The 25,054-nt window shown below is 39.0% G+C and overlaps 1 protein-coding gene across 16 annotated transcripts in view; it reads left to right on the top strand.

Moving 5' to 3' along the window:
* HDAC9 (histone deacetylase 9) overlaps positions 1-25,054 on the top strand; it is a 462,548-nt gene that overhangs the window by 180,075 nt on the left and 257,419 nt on the right. For 11 of the 16 annotated variants that reach the window (XM_039550199.1, XM_039550204.1, XM_039550198.1 and 8 more), the window contains exon 1: positions 3,010-3,489. The exons of 1 other annotated variant lie outside the window; for it this stretch is intronic. In XM_039550199.1, coding sequence (XP_039406133.1) covers positions 3,384-3,489 — 106 coding nt within the window. In that variant the 5' untranslated portion in view covers positions 3,010-3,383. 4 more of the 16 variants (XM_039550207.1, XM_039550205.1, XM_039550206.1 and 1 more) reach the window with 4 other exon arrangements.

Here is a 25,054-nt window from a genome sequence, read left to right as displayed (position 1 = left end):
ACCTTATAACATCCATAGCTTTAAAAATAAAACCCAGATTTTCTTCAGGCATGAACCCTTTATCCTTCCCCTGTGGGACTCTTAAGGATCTCTTTAAATTCACGTGATTCTGCAGTTAAAGTCTGGGCTGACTCAGCAAAGTGTTTAACTATGTGCTTAAATTCTATTGCAATCAATAGAATTTGAGCATGTGCTTAAATATTATGTTGAAAAGAAATGGATTTACACATGTTTTAAACCTAAGCACGTACCAAAGTAGGCTTATAATATGTCAAAGCAAGTCGGAAGAATTCAGGTTGTAAAAGCCCTACCTTTGGGGTGACTGACTTCATAAGTAAAATATTTTGATATAGTTTTTATATATCATCTAAAATGTAAAGCATAATGCTTTAGTTCTTATGGTCTGTGAATTAGTGAACATAGGACAGTTTATGTGTCTGTCAGTTTAAAATACCTATGCCAGAATTAAGAACACTTGCAGCTAAATATCTAAATGTACATTTTCTACTCTTGAATATACTTTGCTTTTAGTTAGTTACTGAAGTATTTGAAGTCATTTAGAGCTGTGAAGGCTATCTTTAAAAATGCAGCTGCATATATAAGAAGTTATAAACACATATGGGTACCTAATACCAGGATCCCACACTCCACAATTTTCCATGTTCTGACTTGTTTTTAACTTATTCCTCCAGTGTTTCCCTGTAATATGAAACTTGATTATTTTGAGGCGCTGAATCACCAAACAGCGTCATGTTCTGTTTGGCTGAAGGGCATAAGCAATTCCACTTTTTTTATTTACTCCTGTCTATAAAAAGCTTTTTCTGCATTAGAGGAGATTTCTGTTTCTACTGGTGATGCCTCTTGCACTGTGTTAAACTGCCCTGAACCATGGAAGGGCCACATATTTCCCACAAAACATTTGGGTATTTTTACTTTCCAGAGAAAATGTTTATGATACCAAATTGTCAGCAGTCAATGGTGCTGATGGTATGTGTTATGCTCATCTGAAATCTTGCACTGTAACACCCTACCTGTTACTGCGCTGCCACTGCCCCTGTGCCTGCTCATGCCCCTCTGCGGAGCTCGGTGGATGCCACCTGCAGAGCTTCACTGCTTCCTCAGCAGCAGTGCTCCTGTGGAAAACAGGGGTAAGGGGAGAGAGATGCCAAGGAGAGCAGGGTGGCAAGAAGGGATAGGTGCTAACTTGAGGATTCTGCAGGGAAAACCCCTGCTGCTGCCAGCTCCTGTGGTCTCTGTCTGTCCAGGGGGCAGGTCCTAACTCTCAGCAGGACAAGATGGTTTGGCACATAGTGGAAGCAAAGATTTGGGATGATGGGAAGACTTGAGCCACAGACTTCTAGGTGCCATCAAGTAGCCAAACATCACAGGAGTGTGACAGTACTTCGTTATTGGGAATCTTTTCTTCGGTAACACAACTGTGAGACGTATAATAAAAAATATAGTGCCCTTGGCTATGATCTATCATATAAGTTAAAGAGCATACAGAGGATTCTTCACCAAAAGGCAGAAGAGAGCCTCAAATACTGGGCAAATTCTTGTGCCTTCAGGAGCAAAATATTGTGTTGATAGTTGAGAATTGGGTGGATTTCTAGAAAGCTCCAATACAACTTCTGTGTTGTCTTCTTGATTACCATGAGGAATCACATCCCAATGGCCACTGTTGCTCCCGTAGAGCAGGGACATGGAAGTGGACTCTTAATTTTGGTAGGAGAGTAGTCAAGCTGCTGTATAAAAGAGGTAGCAACAGGCTTTGGTCACCTGTATAAAAAGTGCTATAGGGCAGGGTAGGACTCTGAGAAGTACTGCCTGTAACACTGAAATGAAAGTTATCAGTTTGTAGGTATATTAATCATCAAATGAGATGCAACTTTTGAAATACCAGTATGAAAAATGAACTTTGCATGTGTGAAACTTGCCAAACCACAGAGGAGCATGGTGCTGTTGTCTGATATAGTCAAACGCTGCTCTTCTGAAACCACATCATCTTGGAGAACTGAAAAAGACGCTGTGCAAATTGCCTAATGTTTCTAAAAATAAGTGTGAACTACTCAGCCCCTCTCCAAATTTTAGCAAGTCAACCAAACGGTGCATAGTCGGTAAGCGTGTCTAACATGCTGGGCCGGGCCACAACTGGTGACTTACTACAAGAATTATATGAAGCATGCTAAATACGGAAAGGCTGCTTATAGCTGCACGCACAAAACCCGGTCCCGCACTGCCATCGGCCCTCCCTTCTGCTCCCCCCGGCCCGATTAGCTGCAGAAATCGCCTCTCCGGCGGCGGCTGCAGGTCCTGCAGGGAGCTGGCGGCCGCCTGGCTCCCCTGCCAAAGCCAACTGTGGCGTAGCCAGAGAAACGGGCAGCAAAAATAGAACAGCAGGATGGCTGCGCGTGGGCGAGGCAGAAACCACATCGCCAGCAAAACCTCCCAGCGTTATTTTAGGACCGATACAGACAGAGGCCGTGGCGTTTTGCTCTCTTTTCACAAAACACTCCCCGGGGGAGGGTGAGGAGGAAGAGGGGCGCAAGTCCCGGGCGAGGACCGTCCCTGTCCCACTCCTGCCTTGCCTGCCTTCTCCCTGGCGTGTCGTATCGCCACTGAAACGGGCTGGGCAGGGGGAAGGGGTTAATTGAGCTCGAGGCCGGGCGGCGCACAGAGGACGGGCGGCGGTTTGAAAGACAGAGACTGGACAGCTGTGTTTGCTGTGGTATTTTTAAACGCATTAATGCAGGCTCCAATCACCCGGCCATGCTTGACCTATTTTTGGCTCAGGCCGGCCATTGTTCTATTTCTGCCGCCGCTGGGCCACGAGGGTGTCAATTCAAATGCAAATGAGTTATCGCTGCTGCTCCCGCCAACTTCGCCCAGCCGCCTGGCCGAGGGACAGCCTGCCGGGAGAGGAGAGGGGCGCGGGCACAGCAGCGCGGGGCTAGCCCGGGTCAACTCAGATTAAACCCTCCGCGGCTCCTGGTCCCTGGAAAGGTGGCTTACTCGGTTTGATGGTTTGTTAGAGGCAGTTTCCCCCCCGCCCTCTCAGGAAGCCCAAAGCGCAGAGATATTTCTTCATTTCTTCTTCCACCTGCCGTTGGCTGCCCGAACGCAACTGCTCAAACTCGGCAGCGCTCAGCCCCCCGCACGCTCACGGCTCCCTTCCTGCGGGCGGGGGCTGCCGACTGTGGATTTGGGGTTTTTCCCTCTCCTCATAGATACTTGTGCCAATGCTTAAACATTGCTAATTGCCGAAGCATATTATCTTACAACCCTCGCTGGAGGAGGTAGGACCGCAGAGGGTTGTGCCCGGCGCCTATGTGCAAGTGCAGTGATGAATCTCTTGTGTAGCTGAAGTGCAGACCAGGTGGAATATGCTGCAGACAATTTACGAGAGTGAATCGTGTTTTTCCTCAGATGGGGTTTCTGGACGTGAACAGCTCTTGGCTCAGCAAAGAATGCACAGTATGATCAGCTCAGGTAAGAGACAGCTCCGTGCCTTAGACTTGAGTGGCTGACCGGGAACCTGCAGCCTAGCATGACAAGAAAACCCCCTTCCTTTCAAGAAGTGACTTTATTTTTGTGGTCTTTATCTAAGTTGTTATATAATTCTGGTAGTATTTTAGATAGCAGCTGCTGCTTGTGCGAGGAGTTTGTCTCCTTTGGTCTGCTGCTTTTCAGACACGGCAAAATGCTCACAACTGAAGTCGAGTTTGGGTTTCCTTGTTTGTTTTGTTTCGTGATTGCAAAATGGGGCTCATGGTACAGGCTTGTTCACAGGAAGAGGCTTCCTCAGACAGACCTTGTCAGGAGGCTGCATTTAGAGCCCCTCATAAGCAATTCTGGTCATATGTCTATTGTAAACAGGATTTGCTCTTTCTGTGAGTTTCCTTTTCTCTAGTTTGCATATGAAGGGGGTTTAATACCAATCCCTTTCTCTTTTCATTACAGTGTTGCTTCAAAATTTCTTTAAACTACATGGTTTGTTTTGTTACTTTAAAAGTATTTGTGAACCTGGCAATGGTAGTTACATGTAATGACTCACTGAGATGTTAATTGGATGTGTTATTTAATGAAGGTATTTCAACGCTGCTCAGAAAGAACACTGCATGTTTCCTGATGTATTTCAAGCTACCCCTGTGTGTTCTAGTTTCTTTCCTAGTGGTGTTTGAGACCTGAAAATGATGTACTGAGGATAAATTAACTTGGAAGAATTGTTGCCATTCAATTGACATGGGCCAAAAATGTCAAAATTTCAGGTTGTCTATTCTTTCTTATTCTCTCCTAAAGTCTGTTAATTCCAGTTCATTTTTCATTGACGTGAAACTCTTGTCTATTAAGCTAGAATGTTTTCTGGTTTATATATTTCTAAACATAGGTTTCTGACTTTATTTTTCAGAAAGTGTTAGCTTTATAGAGGACCCGGATGTGGAATGCAGGGTGAATTGTTCATATGTACTTAGTCTTAGTTTATGCCCCCTTTGCTGTTTTCTTTTTTTCTTTTTTCTTTTTTTCTTTTTTGCTTTTACCTTTTCTTCTTTCCCAAAACTTGATTGGCCTCAATTTTTAAAAAGAATTTTGGGCATAGACCATAGCTCTCTTCTCATATTACCTGTTTTGGTACACCTGTTGAGCCTATGTCTGTTTGCTTTTTAAAAACTGTTTATTCTCCTGATTTGTAGAAAAAGAGCTAAAAGTTTTACTTGTGTTCATTTCTCACAATTTTAGATTGTTGATCACCAATTTCAGCTCCTTTGTCAGGGACACAAATCAGGTGAAGGCACGTTTATAATTATGGGGCTCTAGCAAAGGCAGTGGGTAAGAGCAAAAGTTTTCCTGGAAGTGTTACAGTTCTTCTGCAAAGCCGTCTGCAGCGTCAACCTCTTGTTCAAGAATTGTTGCTTTGCTTTATTACATTTCCTTAGTTTTTCTGAACAGCTCAACAGGTGTCTAATGCTTTTAAATTGGTCAGAGATAAGACTGATTGCATCCTCTCCCTCCGGTCTGGCTTTTTTTCTGTTATTTTTTTAGTACTATGTCAAGTTGAAATTAATGGTTCAGAGGTGAAAATTTGGGGGGTTTATCTCACTATGCTACCCTCCAACTGCCAACAAATATAATAGCAATTTTTTCTTTTGAAACTCAAGAAAAGGAGGTGATTTTTTTGGAAGTTTATAGCTCTGCTTTTCTTCATTGGAAATAAGAATATATGTAACTGATGATTGTTATCTTATAGTACATTAGGTAAGTTCATATAACATACACAATTTCCCCTGTAGTGCCAAGTAGAATAGAGGGAGAGTTTAGACTAAAAACAATCCCCACAAAACCTTATTTTCAAAAATATTACCCAGATAAAGGTGTTTAAGTACATATATATATGTAGGTATGTATGTATGCTCTGTAGAACACAAAATATTCCTCTGTGTTTCAGTTGGCCTTTAAAGTACACAACTAGACTGCAAGTAGTTGACATTATACATAGTCTGCAATTTCAGTTTATGTCACATGAAACCTCAAAGCCTGGTGCTGCTCTTGGTTACCTTCAGTTCCCTCAAGTTCAGCATCTTGCAGGATCAGTTCTGGTAACTTTTCATTGTTTCCATTTATGCTGTGTGTAGGGAAGGAAGAAATAGCCAGGGTATGACAGTAAGCACTAGCAATTAGAGAAGCTAGAATCAGTCATTTGGGTTTTGCTTCTCACAATGCCCTTTCTTTAAAGTTATGTTCCCTTAAATGCATGTGACTTATACTCAGGTTAAAAATTTGCATGTATTTAAGAAAATAACAGATCCCTGAATGTTTATGCTTTGAACCCTTGATGTGCTTACTCTAAAGACTTCAAGAATAACTTAAAACTGTCAACAACAGTCAGATTTTCATGTTTGCTGGTATCCAGATACAATGCACATATGTTATGCAACTGATTTTAAACTGGGCTGAAGAGATCCCCAAAGAGGGCAGGTTCACTTTTCAATGGATACATATTTGCAAAACAAAATGTCTAAGAGATTTCTAAGAAGAGCATGCATAGGAAACACTTCTGCCATGAGAAACAGTTCTCCTGGTATTCCCTCAATTACTGCTTTGCCTGTCTGTCTCCATCCTTGCTTGTAAGTCATACTATGAATGAGATGATCTGGATAGGTACCAATCAAAAGTCTAATTATGAATGGAGCAATCTAGATCGGCGCTGACTCAAGAAGCTGTGTAATTTGCAGACACCTACACCTTACTGCAGAGAGCAGTTTCAGCTATCTTGAGAAGATTGAACTAGATTCTCCCATATGGTACTGTTGCTCTAAAATGCAGCAGCAAGTGCTGTGCATCTTTATTTAAGAAAATGATGCTGATATATTCTTATTTGATACCATAGGTATTTTAATTTCACATTTAAAAAATAAATCTGGGGTCTAAAGCCTCTTATTTAGCTGGAATTTCTATTTGTCTATGCTGTCCGTTTTATTTTACACAAAAAGACTCAATTTCCTTGTGTGTGCAATGCCACAGTGGATCCTAACATTCAGCTGGCCTCTGATCTTTCCACAATACAGGTAATAAACTGTAAGTCCTTGAAAAAAGGCGTTTGGTGCAGCACAGTCCATGGGAAAAACACTCATTAAAATGTAGTTAATAAACAACCAAAGCAGGGATTACATTTCTCAAATAGGTGGTAGTTGTGTGAAGGAGAAGGAAGGACCTACCCAGTCCTGGTATCTGTAGGTGTGGAACTTTAGGAAGTAATGCCGAGTTCATTAATTTTGGTGATTTAATATACGGTGCTGTTTTTTCAAAGGGTAAGGTTGCTAAGTCTTCTCCACTGGCCATATCTTGATGTACAGCCTTGCAGTACCTTGCCTGAATTCCACCTTGGTTTTTATTGGATAAGGCATCCTCTGCTTCCTGCCCAAAGTTGTTGTGTTGAAAAATCAAGAGTTCAAGGAGATCGTGAGCTTAAAGCTTGGCTTGTCAATGAGTTGACAGGTGACCTGAGCAAGTTACACAATCCTGCTTATGTCAGCTAATCCTTCTGTGAAACACAGTAAATGACACCTGTCAGGATCAGGAATCGATAAAACAAAACTATTCTAAAGGGAATACAATGGTTCAGAATGATTAATTTGGTTGGCTGCATCTACCTACAGGCTTGTAAAATACCTTCAGTTTCACAAATGTAGCAAGTGGATGTAGTGAATGTTTATTCTCTCCGCCAGTCAGGAAATATAAGCTGTGTCACTTGAGCATAAATGACAGAATCGCTGTTGCACGCATCATGTACGTGGGTTGACAGGCCCTCGTGATGATCTTCCCTCAGTAAACCCCAGTGTACACAGTTTGTCTTGTATGTTGTATCTATTGTGTGTCTGCATGACCTTGTATACACGTACTTTGCTTTACACATGGATTTATATTGCCTTCAGGGAAAGTTCTTTGGTATTTGCTCTCCCATTTCTTCCTTTTTTTTTTTTTTTTTTTCTGAACAAAACCTTCACCTGCTCACCTTTTCCTGTGGAGAACCTGCAGAGAGCAAGCTCATTTAAAGTTTTGCTTTGATACTCATGAAAAACTTGACATATTTGCATATCTCAATCAAGTAACATAAACTTCTTACAGATACCAAATGTTGCATTTATGGTGTCTCAGGCAGTAACAATTCAGGGAGAGCAGAAAGAATGAGAATAACTATGCTGAGCTTTGTGGTTCTCTTCAGAGTAATGAAAAAATTGAGTGTGGAAATTCAGCACAGGGAAGTTCTGGATAACAACTGGAGTGGCTCTTTCAATGCCTGTTGTAAAGGTGAAGTACAAAATAATCTGGTGCTTCATAGTAGTAGCTGAAGAATTTGAATTAATTGTTAGGGAAGTGTAAGGCCTTAGCCATATACAGTTAATACAGTGAGAAGACCTGCAACACAGACCTGCAGGTCTTATGTAGTTTAAATCTCACTGATTTTGAGTAGAGGCTCTGCCCTGCAATGTATGCTGGACAAAACTTTGGTTATTAATTCAGTTGAACAAAAAACATGGTAAAATCAAATGAAGCTGCTTTTTCTGTTTTATGTTATTGAGAAGACATTGAATACAGATCAGTGTTGCCAATTTCATGTGTCTAATGCTCTAAGAACTAATGCCTTTTCCTTATTTTGATTTTTTTATTCAAGTCCCAGCTTCTGATGCTATGTGCTTACCTGATGGTCTTGCTTTGTATTAGTATGTGTATTTATAGGTTGTGAGAAAAGCCTGAAATTCAAAGTACAAGGCTGACAAGAATAGCAAGTTAGAAAAGCTGGAAAGTAAATAAAAAAACTATGCAAAACATTGCTTCAGAACCTTTTTCAGTGCTTTTCAGAGGCCATTAAACACTGCATTTAGCAGTGAGGTTTGCTAGTACTGGCGCTAGGACACTAGCTCCTCTCTCTTCAGTGTGTTGAACTAAATCTCTTTATTGGAAAACAGCTTTTTACTTCAGCTGTTTATTGCTTTAGCTGTTCAGCTTTATAACACCTATTGGTTTGCACTGCACTCAAACACACAGTTTCAGCCAGAGTCTTCCCTTCTGTGAAACTATGTGCAGGATGCATTTAGTTCATTATGGTTTGCCGTCAATATGTGGAACGCTTGTAACTCTTCTACTGCCAGAGCTTTAATCAGACCCATGTTTCTGTGCTGACTGCCCAGCCCCTCTCCTCTGCACTGTCTTTGCAGAGAAACCAAAAGCTGGGAGAAAGCAGAATAGATTGATAGCCTGCAAAATATGCACCTTCATTTCAGGTTTTGGTGTAGATGATGGGGGAGATTTCAGGCATTGTTGCATTTTAACCTTTCCCAACTACTGCTGTGGGTAGGGTTTTAAATGTTGGTTACAATACAAAATATCATAGAGAAACGAATTGGCAGATATTATTGTCAAACACATGAAAATCTAAAATGCCCTGTTCTGTGGATCTCTTTAACAGGCTGACTCCTCTGGGTCAGTTATTCTTAGCCTAGTTATTTTCATCTTATGGCATTACAGGTCTAAGATTAGCCTGTTAGGCGTTATCATGCCATCTGAGTTACCTCCTAATATAACTGTACACCGGAATGATTATTTATAGACAGAGCATTCTGTCATTTTTGCTTTATTTCTGGTAGTTTAAATAAAGAAGAGCAACATTCAAGAAAAACCACAGATTCCTTCCTGCTGCCAAAACAACATGATAACTGCCTGCTGAGGGGCAGGGATATTGTTTAAAATGTGTGCTTGCAGCAGATGCAAACATCTTACCTCTCCTAAAACAAGATACCTTCGGGTACCACTGCTTCTGTCACTTCTGGAGGAGGGAGAGGGGTGCCAGATTGATGCACCAAATGACAGAGCTGAGACAGGGTTGTGGTTGCTGATGAGAGCAAGGATAACCAGGTGCTATTTTTAGGGGTCGGCTCTGTCAAGCTCCATGTTCAGTGTGAACATGTCACATATGCAAAAAGCTCCTCCAAAATGGACCCATCTAGTTTCATTACATAAAAGTGATGTCTGCTGTACGGGTAGCCTTCTACATGATTTTCACAAGACATAACAGGAAGCTTCAGCAAATTGACAGATTTTTAGTAAACTGTTCTTTATGACTGCTACACGAACATTTCTGCTCAGCAGAAAAACTTGAAACCTAAAGAAGAGTTGTTGTTCAAGAACACAGGGAGGCTCATTCGCTCCTAAGGAAGTTCACTGGGATCTTTGTGTTTGTATGTGTATAACTAGGAGCAAGCTTTTCGCTTTTAGTGGTGGTTTAGTAAAGAGTAGCAAAAATAGGAAAGCAGCAGATCTTCAGCTGGGTGTCAGTGCAGCCTCTGCCTGCAGTTGTTGCTCAGGAAGCAGGCAACTGACGAAATAAAGAAATATTAATGGATTATAATTATCTAATGAATTCCATCTTTTTTAGTTTTCTGCTCTAAATAAATGGTGTGTTTCTGTCTTTGTGCAGATTTTGTGTGTAATCAGGGGTCACCTGATTTGTTCTACTTTAAAATGTTACTGGTATAAAAAGGCTTGCAAAATCAGTGAAAGCCTCTGCATGGTTAAATGATACCATGCTGGTTTAACTCCCGTTATATAATAAGCAGCTCATGTTTTTTTTGTCAGTCTGGCAGTTCTATGCATGACTGTAAAGGTACTTTGGCATTTAGTATAATCTGAGCATAGCTAACACATCTGTTTTATTTGTTTTATGTCTCATGGTTGTAAACTCCTTCCAGCTTGTGGGGTATACAAACATGATGAGCTCCAAGAATTTTGCAGATGAATGTGCTAGAAATGCAGGATGCTTTATTCTAATGATAACATGTTCTTTCTAGTAATAAGACTGAATATCATCAAAGGGAGACAAGAGAAGTAACGGAATGAATTCTTTGAAAATGCCAAATCTATAAATCATGTTTTTACAATCAAAGACTATTGTTCTCTTTCATGATCCCTGTGGTTGAAGGTATGCATGCCACAGGGAGGAACCACAGTTATTCGATTTCATTGAAGTCTGGAATGGAATAATGAGCAGGCTTAATGTTAATTTAATAATTTCCCCCCAATTGTTCTGTTCTTAATCCAAGTTTCCTTCTTCTTTCTTGGTGCCCAAGGCCACCACCTTGTTGGTGTTGTGCAGTAACAATATGAGAGAGAGAAGGGAAAACAGACTGTTAGTGCTTAATCTTACAGAGAGACTCTTTTTGAAGTTTTGTACTCATTTAGTGAAATGTTAGTGTTGGCCTTTTTATTTACCTGTTCATAACTCCATTTCTTGCAGAGACAGTAAGTTCTTACTTCTCTACATCTAGTTGCTTGATCTGTAGATAAACATCCCTATTGAAAATGTGTATTTTTCCTAAGCCTTGTGAAGTAGTTTTTTTATAGACACAAAAATGTAAAACTCCTGGACTCTTCAATTTTTTATATTCTAATTTGGATTGACCTTGAAGTTTTGAAGTGCATAAAAGAATATACGTATTGCAATATCACAAAGAAACATAAAGTAAGATACCTAGAATTCTTGAGATTTCATGCTAGCATAAATAGTGATGGAATCAGTATGAGGCACAGAATGGTGTTAGAAATAGCAAAATGAAAATCATCAGTATTCGTATTTATACTGTCTTTATATTAATATATCTTCTATTTCAGGTAGGCACATAATGTTAAAGGACTATATAGAAATTTCTAGGATGCTTCAAAAGGCTTGTCCTAAGAATCCTTGCACAGCAGCTGCTGAAATCCAGTGGGACCTAAATTCAGGAGAGCATTTTACCTCGGTCTAGTAGCTCTCCAGCCTGTGTCATGCATATGCTCAAAACTGTTCCAGGCTCCAAAGAGTGATCTGCTTGTTCCCATGCACACATCCAGAAAGTTTGCATTCTTTTATTTGTTGTCACTGTTTTTCCTACAGGATCTATTTCAGAAGAGGAAGAAAGTTTTACTCTATTGTTTTAAGAATTGTGAGTAGTTATCACAGAAATAATTCCTTAGGATACAGTAAGTTTTACTTAGGTTTTCTCAAGGAGTATGAAAGAAGGACTGGCAGAAGAGAAAAAGGTTTGAAGAAATTATGAGAGAATATTATAAATGGAGTAGTAGGGCAGAAATGAGCTATACAAGCACTTCCTGTGTTAAAATGGTGTTGTGAGGGAGGGTGGGAAAGGCTCTGAGGATGTAAGAGAACTATGTGGGAGGTGGAACCAGGGGATTTTGAAGCACAGTTCTAAGTGTCCATGAACACAGGAAAAATACAGTTGAAAACAGTTAAGAAAGCAATCAACTGCAATGAGAGAAGTTTCTGTCAAAGAAATCTCTAATGCCATCATGAAGAATACATGGGAAACTATGAATATTTTAGAATCAACAAGAGTTGTTAAAAACAACCCAGGGCTGTGTTACTCTTGTAAATGACACATAAGCTAGTATTGAGGGACTTCTCTTGCTATTGTAGAGATTTTTTTTGTTTTCTTGGTGTGAGAATGAGGTTTGTGAGAGGCAGAGGTATAGGACACAGATTTTTTTTTTTCAGACACACTGCACATTCTGCTGCATCTCACCATCCTGAACTCCTTCCCTCCAAATGTACCTCAGCTTTCCTGGAGAACCTGCAGAGCAATCTCAGCAGAGCTTTGCCATAAATTTCCATCCCTGTGTCAGCTGCATCATTCCTGTCGTGCCTTTTCTTCTTGACCTAGTAGGCAGTTTTCTGAGCTCTGTGCTTATTTTCTGGGTTTGTTTTTCTACTTGTGCCAGTGTATATGGGGTGATAATGGGGCAGCTGGATAACTCACTAAGAAGGGAAATTACAAATGCCAAAATCAAAGGGCTGTAGGCAAAGAAATAAAGAAGGAATGCTAATGTATCTGAATTAAGTAATGGTGATACTATGGATGATTAAGGATACTGACACAGCTATTTTGTTTAGAAAATACGTGGTTAGAAATGGGAATATTGAGAAAAAAATCACCCTTGGGCTAAAAATCTCAAACCTCATCTAAGAAAGAATGCCTCCCTCTGCTTAGTGGTCATGCATATCTGCTTGTCACTGCTAGGCATCTGTATTTACAAAGATGTATATATATTGCCTTATCACTAGTCTTACTCTGACTCTCCTCACTGAGGACACTCTGGTATGGCTATATTAAAACCTGTCAAAAATTTTTGGAACTCTGGGTTTCACAAGTTAGTTGAGGTAAGCTTAAATGAGTGCCTGACGCAAAGTGATTTTCCTTCTGCAGGCCTAGCAGCCCACTGGAGGCGGATACACATTCCATAAACCTCCTCATCTGTCTGCCATTCTTCATCTGCAGATACCCAGAGGTGCAGCAGCACATGTTTGTTCCCAAGACCTCAGGAACTCTTTCTTAAGGACCTGTCTTTGTTATTTCTTCTAAGGAATACTATCGCAGGTCTGTTCTGGTAGTGATTAGGAGCTCTGGGTACATGGTAGGTTTTAAAACATTACCAGCCAAATAGGCTTTAGTGTTGTCCTGCAGACTCAGAAAGATGAGTGAGTGTAGAGATCTGGACTATCCTTTCTTCCTTTCTTCTGTGCCCTCGTTCTTCTGCTGGATGGTCACATCACTTGTACCGACACAGGTATTCATGTGTCTTATTGGGACTGGTGGAATGAAGAGCTGATCTTGGTTAAAACACGACCCCCAGGTCCCTGTGCCATTGCAGTGTGTGCTGCAGTGTGGGGAAGGAGGGCATCATCCTTAGGGTCAGAGGGGCCACGAGTGGAGAAGGGAGACACAACCATTCCTCTCAGTTTCAGCTTTGGCATACAGTGGCCCCAAAATATGTTAAACTGCTGCCTCTGAAATCTTCTGGAGATTTCACCTTGCTTCTCTCAACATTTTACAGGACAGAGCCTAAAATTTCACACTCAATTAGCACCTTGTTAAACTCCAGTGAACTACATGGCACTTTACCATTAAGTATAATTTATGCTAATTCTGTCCCTGTGAAGCTGTCAATAATTTACCTTTCATCCTCCATGGGGTACATTTCGCCTGTTAATATGAAAGGAAAATTCCCTAAAAATGTACATTGTTTTGCATTCTATCTCTGTTGACCTTAGCAACCTGCACCAAAGTTGAATGTACTGGAACCAGTAGCTGTCTTCCTCTCGAAGCTGTATCAGCACTGGTGCAGCATCTGTTCCAGGAAGGCCTTCATGGCTCTTGCATTCAGTTTCTGGTCCATTCTTTATTTGTGGTAGTTTTGTAACCTAAGTGTGCTTTAGTATGTCCTTAGACTTCCTAGACAATCTGGAAATCAATAGAATTCAAGTTATGGGAGAAAAATTTGCCTTTGTGTGATGCTGTTTCCTGGTCGCTGTTTAGGTAATGGTATCAAATAGTTCCAAGTGTAAACCAAAACCATAAAATAAGTAACTGATGCTGACATGTTAGCAAACGCAGATCAAAAGGACCATATAATTTTCCCAGTTGTTGCTATAAATTTCTTAGTACAGTTTCAATTTGAAGGCACAGTTTGAGTCTCATGGCTGGCATAAGGTTGTATAGACATTTTTTGGATCAGAACCCTTCAAAACGACTGTGCTGTCCACAGTAACAGCCAAAGTAGAAGATCTGAAAGGAGAGAGATTTTCACTGCTGTTGCTATGCTGTGAAAGTCTGCACATCTGAACTGGTGACAGCCACAAACTGTGTCCCCAGTGGGACAGAAAGGAGAACTAGAAGCATTAGTTAGTGAAAATCATGTAGGAAATAATATGTTGTGATCAGCTCTCAGGAGGTGGTATTTGACTAATTGTCTAAACCCTCAGTAGAGAGAAAAAAAATCATCTTTTTCCTTAGATAACAGGTTCAGGTGCTTAAACTTCATGATTCTGAATGCAAATATAAAGTCTACCTGAAAGACTGTAGTTACTTTCTGCAGGAGGAAGGCTGTATATATTAATCTTATATTTCTGCACTAAATCCACTTTGTTTTTATGTAACCCTTGCTTGCACTCCCCAGAAGGCCTGTAGTTATGCAAATAATTCTCATTTATGATATGGTTTTCCTCTTCCAATATAGATGGATGGATGCTTAGGTGGATATAAATAGTATGTGTTCCATGCAAAAAAAGCATAGTAGTGCAAATGAAAATCAGACTCTTTCTACTTATGGAAGTCTTTCCAAGCTCTTAATCATCTTAAATCCAATTAGTCTTTTCCTGTTTCTGACATGGCTCCCTTTGAGATGGGACAACAGAACTGGAATATTCCTGATGACAAAGTCTCATTGATGAATATGAAAACCTTCTTTTATCCTGCTTTCAGCACTTTTCAGTTTTGGATCCTGCTGTACATTGACCACATGTTGTCACTGAGCTGTCTGCAATGACAACCATCTGTTTTTAAGGTTATATTAAGGTTAATGAAGCACAGTAAGGTATATTCCACTCATTCCTCCCAATAGAAATTACCATGCACATGCAAAAAAATGAACTCTTGTATTTTGTTTCCCTATCACAAAGCTTTATTAGGACCTCTGGCATTACTCAGAGCCTTCCATGAAATATCCTGAAGAGATTTGTTTCATCTGTGGTTTTAACCCAATCAATCTTTTTTCCATTATTCTTCTTTCCAGACCTCTATTAAAGTAACAATTACTGTTGCCTCACTGCACTGTCAACCTTTTATGAAACTCAAAAAGAATATTTATTTCCCTTCTGGTTTTTTTCTTTAAAACTGTTTCTGATCAGCTATAGAGTTCTTGAAACTTCATGTAAAGTTACAGAACAGGACCAAAATTCCAGTGAGACACCTTGTGAAGGACGTTTTGCAAGCCCAGGTAAGTCTGTGGACCAGGTCCTTGACTGGTACCAAGTGTTGCAGCCCCAATAAAATCCAAGCCCTTTTTCAGTCACCATTTTGTTAACCCTTTGAGAGAATTTTTTATGCTTTTGTATTTCAAAGTATGCATGCAATTAGAATTCAAAGCTCATAACTGCATCTTACAAAATCAGTTTGCATCAAACTTGATTTGTTCCCTAAATGTCTATGAGATTAAAACAAACCAAGTTTAAACAAAAATTGGCTCAGTTGTGGCTGTTAATGGGGGATATAGTTTCTTAGAGAACATATGGGGAAAGAATATCTCTTTCCCTTTTTTCTTTTAAAATTACATACATGGCTCTCATTTGGCTAGAATAATTTTTGTTAAGACAAAACGTTAGAAATTTTAAATTCAAAATAACTCGTTTGAGAAGTATCAGGAGACTAAAGCAAATACAGTAGTTTACGCATTTCAATCTTGACTCTTTTGTTCACAGTTATAGTGGTATAAACAGATCATATTTAAAATGAACAAAATTTTTTTTGTTTCATCGCTCATTTACAATCCTGTCTGTAGTTGTGGTCCAAAGAGTTTAAAATGAAAAGAAAATATAAAGTTTACAAATCTGATATAAATACTAGGGGATAAAACATATGAAAAGGGATTAAGGGATCTATATTTATAGCCTATAACAGAGAGCTCGAGGGACATGGGCACTGGCTATAAATAACTTCAAGGTAACAATATAAATGAAGGAAGGGAATTATTTGTTCTCAAAAGATGGTAAAGAATGGAATAGTAGCCTGAAACAAAGAAAAGAATAGTTTAGATGTTAGAACTTTTTTGTCTCAGTAAGAGCTGTGGAGAGCAGAGACATAAATAACTAAGGTAGGAGGCTGAAGCAGTTTCTGAAGCACCAACTACAGCTATTTGGCTACAGATTAAAATTACTCGTAGAGGAGTTGTGTTACAAAATTCACAGGGCTAGACTTAGTGATGCAAGCAGTTTTTTTTATTTTCTTACCTGTTACATTTTATAATGCCCACGTTACATGTTATGCATTAATTTCCTGTGAAGACTATATAGATAGAATATTCCTTCCAAGATTAGTGAGAAGCTTTAACCAGATTTAGGGTAGAAAAATGTTATTATTCAATTAGAACCTCATTTATTAGTTGAATTTAAAGCCGTGTTGTTTTCATCAAAGTAGTTGAGTTCCCTGCTGTACTTTGTTCTGGACTGAAGGAAGAAGTCCTCTATTCTCAACAGTCCCTAGATGAGATGGTGGCTTTAGAACACTGTAACCTATAGTTTCTGCATAGGTAAAACAGCATCCGTGAATTGTACATGATGTTGTCGGAACACGGGGCATTTGCTGGGTGCTGCTGACTTCACTAACATGAAATGGCTTCTATAGGTTGGGTGCTATTAATTATTAAATTAATATGACAGTTGTTTTTGTCTAACATGTAATCCATTAGGCAGTAATAGTTTTGAGGGACTTACAGTTTTAGTTGTTATGTGCAATATCCGTACAAAATATTGTTTGAGTTAATATTGATCAGGTAATACAGACGTGCTTGGCATGCATTAGCTTCAATAAGTGTCTGTATTTTTGCAAGAAGAGGAATATAATATCTACTCATTTCTGCCCAAGATTTCATACTCAACAGCCTTATACTCTTGAGCTGTTAGCACTACAAGACATTTCCTCTGCTGTTAAATCAGGCAGGGTCTCCTCTTGGATTACAGGCTTTTAGGCACACCTGAGCCTGAGGTTTTTAACTATTGGATTGGGTTCAGTGTATAATAGCTCAGAACATGTGCCTTAAATTTATCAGGCATTTAGTCAATCTTTAGCTCTTTTCCTTGTCTTTCCTCTGTACCTCTTAGCTGTTAATTTCTGCAGCTTTGAAAAATCTCTGTCTTAATAAGGTAATTGATAATATTTCATGTGGATAATAGAGAAAAAAATGAAGATCCTGTATGGTAGAGGACAGCATTTGATTTTATACTTACCACCTCTTTTTGTCATCCCTTTCTGGCCACACTCAAAACCGTGTTCCCTCTTGGCCAGATGACAGCACTGGAAGAATAACTTCTCACTCAGTGGCCAGCCTTTGAAATCTGGCGTGCCCCACATGCAAGGTGTCTCTGGAGGTACAGTTCTATTAGATAGACTGGATACCTCTGGTATTCCTGGATGTGAGATAAGTTTTTAAGAGAATGCTTGTTGCAGCTTGGAAATCAGTGGTAATCACCTGTCACCTCTGTGGAGCAGGCACCAGCTATCTCCTGGAGCAATTTGCCTAATTTCATTCCATGGCCTTTGGATTGTACCTGCCAGTGTCTGAATATTGTCAATTTTCTGGGTACTAATAATTTCACTTAGATGAAACAAATGTGCTTTGAGAAAGATCCAGCTTTTCTAAGAGATTAGACTGCTGGGAAATGAGAGATCTGGTTTAATTTATGAAAACTTCATATGTTTGCAGTCTGTACAAAATATTGTATTTCTTAATTTTTCTTTCTTTACAGGGCTTGTCATGATCTTTCCTTTGTCACCTTTGAGTCTGTTTTTCTTCCTGGGAAGGTTGTATCTCATGTGACATAAAAGGTGTTTCTCATGGTTTTCTCTTCAAGATGACCCATATAGTTGACAGCAGAGCTGCCTGATCTCTCTGCTTGGACTTCCCTGAATTGTGTTACTTTACTCTGTCAGAAAAACTCAACAGTGTTGGGACATGATAACAGCTACACAATGGTCCTTGTACACACAGATGTACTCCTCCCATTATGAAGGAAATAAAGTGAAAGTGTTTATAACCTGTTTGGCTTGGGATTTGTTGGCCTGAAGGATGTCTTATGTGTGTAGGATTTGTTTATGTCAGTTATGGGGCCCCTATGCATTCAAAGAACTTTGAGGCCTGTTGAAAATTGGAGCGGACTAAATTAAATTAAGAAAAAATTACTCTTAATTTCCCAAGAGTATTAAGATGGCACTTGCATGTTTACTCTGATTTTTTAGATGGAAGAATAAAGAAAGCAATCTGCAGCCCATCAGATTTCCAATGAGTGAAAATGGCACTAAGATGAAAAGTCTAGTTATTTGGCATGCATAGTGTCACATTTCAGTATTTAATGTTTGTTATGTTTTGAATGCACTGTCCATAAATATTTTAATATGTGTTTCTGCCAAGAGGCATCTGTCTTACACTGTAAAAGTCCTTATCACTTTATTGATTTCATTTTCTTGACTGACAATATCCTAATTTCCTATTGACCTTTCCTGAAGTTAAATAAAATTAACTTTTTTCTTAATTTTGATTTCTATTGTCGTTTTCCCTTTGTTCTTTCTCAGTTCATGCAAAGCTATGAATTTAATCACACCACCTTTGGAAGGCTTGGATTCTGCCTTAGCATGGCGAAATGTGTTTTTATGAGGGGAGAAAACACCAAATGAGAAAAAAAACAAAGAAAAGAAAATAATTTATGATTTGGGACGAAATTATTTGCATTTTGTCTGTGCAGATTGTGGAATTAATTCAAATTACTTGGATAATTTGTCACAAAATGCGAACAGCTCCCAGTTACACTGGTAACAGTCACTTTCTCACAGTGTTCCTTAGGGCATGTTTGTTTGCTTGATAAAATGTATAGAAAAACTGTCTGTTTAGTAGATGGGTGCCAGTTCCTGTCCACTTTTGTTTTGACTTTGTGTCCTAACTAATGCAAAATGTTGATCACTTATTCACCGAGACATGAATAAATATCCAGCTTGTCCAACATCTAAACATTTGTTGCTGTTCCAAAATTAATGATCTTAATTTATATGTGATGCCAGCTGGTAAAGTCTGGAATTAAATTGCCATTTTCTTTCAATTGCTTGTCTTTATATATGGAAAAATATTCAGAAAAAGTTACTCTCTGATTTAAAGTTTCATTTGCTTGTACGTGGGCCAAAAGCAAATGTTATGCATCTGTGAAGGCTTACATAGTTTTATGAACTTGAAAAGGGAAGCATGAAATTAAGTATTATTCTTACTTATTATAGAAAGAACAAAATCACATGCTGATGTTCTTCAGTCTTTCAGGAAATATTTTATCTTTAGAATGGAGGCCCCAGGGTTGCCGTGCACAGCTGAGGCCTCTGCAAAACTATATATTCTTATGCATTTTTTTCTGGCACCTGTGCCTACACTGCCGTTGTTGTTGCTTGAGAAGTGAGAAAGTGATACAGGCAGTAAGGCTTTGCTGAGCTCCCTCCTGCTGAAGCTACTTGGCTATAAGTGAGCAGAGAAGTAAATGAAAGCTGTTGTCCCAGTTTCATTACTGCAGTGGGATCACGCCATTGGCAGGAGCCCCAGGACACACAGAGGTCATTGTGGGGAGAGGGACAAAGTTTATTCCATTTTGTAAGTCTGGAAGTAAGTTCTTGATAAGTAAAGCTATGCATAAAATAATATGTTACACCTGTTTAGCACTGGATGGACTTTCTCCTGCAAGCTGCTGGATCTTTTGGTTCTGATCCAAGACAGCAGGTACCCTATGCTTAAACCTCAGATGCTTAGACACCCATACCTTTTTTCACCAATATGAAATAGAGTTTATTATACCTGGACTTCATTCCATAAATCTGTTATAAAGAAGACCTTTTGCTGTGAGATTCTGGAAGCATCAGGTCAAGAAAAAGTTCCTTATGATTAAAGATCTAGGTGAAATTAAAGGACCGTGTAATCATTTTTTAATGATTACTTTCTAAGAATGATTACAATAGCTATGAAAAAACGATGAAGTCTTACACTTCAGCTGTCATAATAAATGTCACTAGATCTTAGCACATTGAAAAGTTTCGTGTGGCCGTAAGTATTCAAGACGTCAAACTAATAAGGGCTTTTACCAGTTGCATTGCTAACTTGGTTGGATGTTCATCATCATCTTAAAACTTGATTGCAGCCTTTGAAAGTGCTTTTTAAAACTTAGATTCCTTAAAGCAGAGGCAAATGTTTTGAGGAACTACCTTAGGTAGGAGAGGAAACGAACGTCTGGTTTCATGCTCACAAAGAAGTCAGTGAAATTATTTTAGTGTTATGAAATGAAAGGACTCACAAGTTTGCATGAGGCCTTAAACTGGGTAGACTAATCATCAGTTACCTGGAACTGGATTACTCAAACTTTTCAACAGGCAAGGGAAAATGCATTTTAGGACAGCAAGGTAAAATTATTATCAAGTCCCATAAATTATATGTTATCCTTGATTTTTAATCATCTGTTAGTAGGTAAGAACTAGTAACTCTTTTCTTTCATTGCTGGTAACTCTTTCATTCTTACTGTTTAGGTTTTTTTCCTTGTCTATTCATGCCACACCTTATACCAGAATAAAACAGAATCCTCATTGTAGTAGTGGTCAAAAATTATAAGGCTTACCTTTAAACCAGTGTATCTTTGAGATTTTCAGACTACTGTGATGTGCTACCAACATTTATAGTTTAGAAGGAAATAGCAGTAAATATTTGTGAAGCTTGTGAAGGTGCTATTCAGCTGTCTGCTAAAAAGTGGCTGCTTTTTCTTTTTTTTTTTTTCCCCTCCTGTTATTTTTGGCCAAAACATTTCAACCGTTTTTGAGAAAGGAGCTAGACAAAAATAAACTATTCTGTCCTTGAAAAGTTCTACCTGCCTTATTCTAGAGCATGAAACTGATGCTTTTTGTGCTTTAGATCAGGAACTTGGCATGTGATACTTGTGGCTGAAAGATGAATTTTCATTTTCACTGTGCAAATCTATTTTTGTTGGCCAAATTTAAATTGCAGATCAGGTTTTACTTTGTGTCAAGGTATTCTGTCTTCAGTTAGCATCTTGTGTTCTTGTCCTTTTTATCGATCTTGGTTTTAAAGGCTGGGCAGCCAAAAGCAGCCGTGGTGCAATTCCAGGTGCCTGAAGCAAAGGCAAGATCTTGTATCCCTCAGCTGTCTTGCAGACCCCTCCACCTCTATCACCAAGCATGGTAACAAGTAGACTTTGGTGAAAGGCCAGTTGAAAACTGGCATAAGGGAGAGAAGGGGGAAAAAAAGAAAACTGAATAGGGAGGGAACTGACTGATCAACCAAGGAGGCTGTGTGTGGTTGAGGACCATGGGGAAGATGGAACATGGTGGGAAGGATGGGACTGGATGAACAATAGGAGCCAGGGGCAGCTTGTATGGAAGTGGAAAAGAGTGAATAAAGAACCTGAGAAAGGACAAAGTGCAAGAAGCCAGTAGGACTAGGAACAGTGGAACCTCATCACATTTTCCTCTTACAAGACCTTACAAGACAAGATCTATGGCTGTAGTGGATGAAAGATGAAAATGTTTCTATAACTTCATGGTTTCATGCCTGTCTGCAGGCATTATTAACTTCACCCTGTTTGAACCCTACTCAGGATGCTAAGTTTATTAGTTTCTTCATGAGACCACCTTTTAGAACTTTTCCAAATATGAATATATTCACACAACACCTTTTGTGAAACATAAGAGGTTGTTGTTGCTGTGTAACAGAAATATCTGTCAATTCATGGTGCCCTCATTAAACAGATAAAGGCTAGAGGTTTCAGCATGCTTACTTTATATAGAACTGTTATTTAAGGCAGGGTTTGGGGGCTTAATTTTGTAGTCTGACTAGAGTTTTAGTAATGTATTTAATATAAAAAATATTTAATTCATTTATTCATCTTTAAAAAACAGAATATTTTTGTGATGCAAAAGGTTTTTTATCTTTATGCAGAGTGCAGTGAGCTTCACTGCAGGCAAGGAATAATTACCTGAGCCCTCTGTCTGTCTTTGTGAAAGTGTTATATATGATTTCTCAGAGTCATAATATTTTCTTCCAACATATCATTGCTTTGGATTTTGCTAAAGCCTGTTTAGCTAAGAATTGCTGAGAGTGAGCAACTGATACAAAACAAGTTGATACTATAATATTTCTGAGAAGTGCTGTCAGTTCTTGTGAACTATCTTTAGTGGTACTTCTTTGTTTCTAGTGGCTTTTCTCCAACATTCAAGCTGTTGTTTTGCTGACTCACTGTTACAATTTCAGAAATATCCTGGATACAAATAGCATCCCTCGGTATTCATTTGCATGTTCTCCTTTGTTTTAGATTATCTTTGGATAAATTATTGAAATTTCTATGGATACTTTGCCTTTGAATCCATAATTATCTGGCAATAGAAGCAAAAACACCTAAAAAGAATCTTCAAGCTTATGAAGCTTGCAAAATTGGGAACTTGGGATATGTCAGAACTAAGCTACTTGTGCAGATGCTTGTGTAATTCGCACACTTGTTCTAGTGAGCTCCTAGAGCTTAAAGAAAGGAGAGAAAGCATTGACTATGATATGAAGTTTGGGGAACACTGGACTCTTTGATTGCAATGGCTACAGGCTTATCCCAGACCTCCTGCCTCAAGATAACAAAAGCTGTCCTTTCCAGTGGAAAGTTTAGAGTGACTACCATATTTTTGAATCATTCTACAAGAACCCAGGAATTAGAAAATTCCAATCTCTCAGTGGCATTTCTTGGTGGCTTCTTAAGTTGCAACAAGAATGAAAAACAGCAGCTCAAGTATAGTATCTATCAGTTTTCAGCTGATAACAGCCTGGACAGAGCTGTAACGAACAGGGGAATGCTGAAGTGGAGTGGATGAGGAGGGGAGGAAAGGAGAAGGAGGAAGCTGTAATATTTCTCCTGTAAGTCTTTGGTGAAAATTTCCAAACAGTCATGAGGAAATGATTTACTGTCAGTCTTTCCCCAATTAATCAGCTCAGTTTTCAGTGTAAGCCTGCCTGATTGTGTTTGTAACCATAAGCAGTTTCATGTTGCTCCTAGTCAGGAGAACAGAGAAACAGAGGTTCACTGTCTGTGCAGTTCTGATAGGTAGAAATTTTTTCTACTTTAGTAAATAAAATGGCAGTTTTCTGCATTACAAAGATGTAAGTATTGTTTATATATCTTAGAATCCCTAATTAATGGAACCTGGACCCTCAAAATCTTCCTCTGGTGCTCAGCAGTTGTGTTTACAGTAAGGCAGAACAGAGGAACTCAAAGTGCTTCAGTGTTCCTCCAGAACACACCAAGCTGACACTTCTCTGTCCCCTCTCCCTGAGTGCTGTGGAGAGATCAGGCTTTTTGTGGCCAAAACACTTAGTCTTGCATGTATAAATGTTAAAGTCTTGAGGAGGGATAAGGATAAAGAGATTTTGCTTAGCTGGTTTTTGTTTGGTTTTTTTTTTTTTAAATACTTCTCTGTCTCCTCAGTTTCATGCAGAACATCGAAGCTTTGGGCTTTTACATGGCTTACCTGGAGCCAGGAATGTACTTGTTTGAATGGGTGTGAATGGAAACTCAATGAAGTACTCCTTACTAGTGATGCTCATGTCAGGGGTAACAAAATCCATTTGCTTTGCAGCCACAGGTGCTCTGTTGCAGTCACTGTTCAAAGATGCTTTTCTTTCTGAAGTAAAACGAACGGTGCAATGAAGTTACCAGATTAAATTCACCCCTCTAAATTCTCTGATCGCCTACAGAAAGCATCAACCAAATGTAATGAAATTAAGGCCTCTGATTAGCCAAATATATAATTGCTGGTATGCGGAAGAGCCTTGGCTCACTCTTTCACTTGCTCATCCTTGAAACATTTACATTGACACAGGGATTCCTGTAATGGGAGTGATAACAAGCATGGAATCAATATAATAGATAATTCTACATCTAACTTAAACACACAAATTAGCTATTTTATAGCCCATATACTAAATTTTCTCCCTGACATTTGGACTGCAAGGGTGTCTCATAGCTTTACACAGGTCAGCTTCATTTATGGACCATGCTACTCTTTCAAAGTAAAGCAACCTGACTGACAATTCCTTTTTATAAACTGCAGTTGGAGTAATTCTTGACTTGGGGAATGCATTCATGTATTTATACCCCGTGCCATTAGATTTTTTTTTTTAAGTCCCTGATTTTTGCAATTTCACAGGAATTATTTCAAAGGTCATCACCAATTAGAATTCATGATGTGATAAGGTATCGTGTGAAGTCATGATACCTTATCATAATTACAGCCTCTGTGCTACAAAGCAAAGTTAAGAGACATGGAGAGAAAGAAACTCCATTTTGTTCTTGCCTTCCCTTTCACATTCAGGTAACTTTCCACTAGGGGCATAATCTAGTTATGACTTAGTAAAACTTTAGTAATATGCAAGTATTTATTAATAGTAATGATAACAATATTAATAACCACAATAGTAATAGTAAGAGAAGTAATAGTCAATTTGGACTCTGTTGCTCCTCCCAGTGGTAATAAACCACAGGTAAGAAAGGTAGAAGGAGAGACAGGATAATGTTTGGGTGGATTCTAACTGAGAAGAACAGTTTGAACTAGTAAGCACTTCTGTTAGCATCAGTTCCTTTTTGTGCACTTCGCCGTACACAATGCAGAATGGAAAGGCAGTGTGAAAGATGTTAAAGGTTAAGAGATGAAACAAGAGGTGGGAGACAGGCTTCTTTAGTAGGGAAAAATGAGAAAGTGAGAGTGAAAAGAAAGGAACAGTGCAGAAAGTATGTGTAGGTGGAGGTAACTGATTGATACTGTGAGCAACTCAAGCTCTTTTTGAAGAGTATGAGAAGATATTAAAGAAGGAATGATTTTCTATTGAGTTACAAACATCAAACTGGGAAAAAAAGTTAATTACGTTATATTCTGGCAATAGAAAA

This window comes from Corvus cornix, chromosome 2 (genome assembly GCF_000738735.6).
Source record: "Corvus cornix cornix isolate S_Up_H32 chromosome 2, ASM73873v5, whole genome shotgun sequence".
Classification (NCBI taxonomy): domain Eukaryota; kingdom Metazoa; phylum Chordata; class Aves; order Passeriformes; family Corvidae; genus Corvus; species Corvus cornix.
The sequence above is the reverse complement of the archived record's forward strand: the minus strand, read 5'-3'. Positions and strand labels throughout refer to the sequence as shown.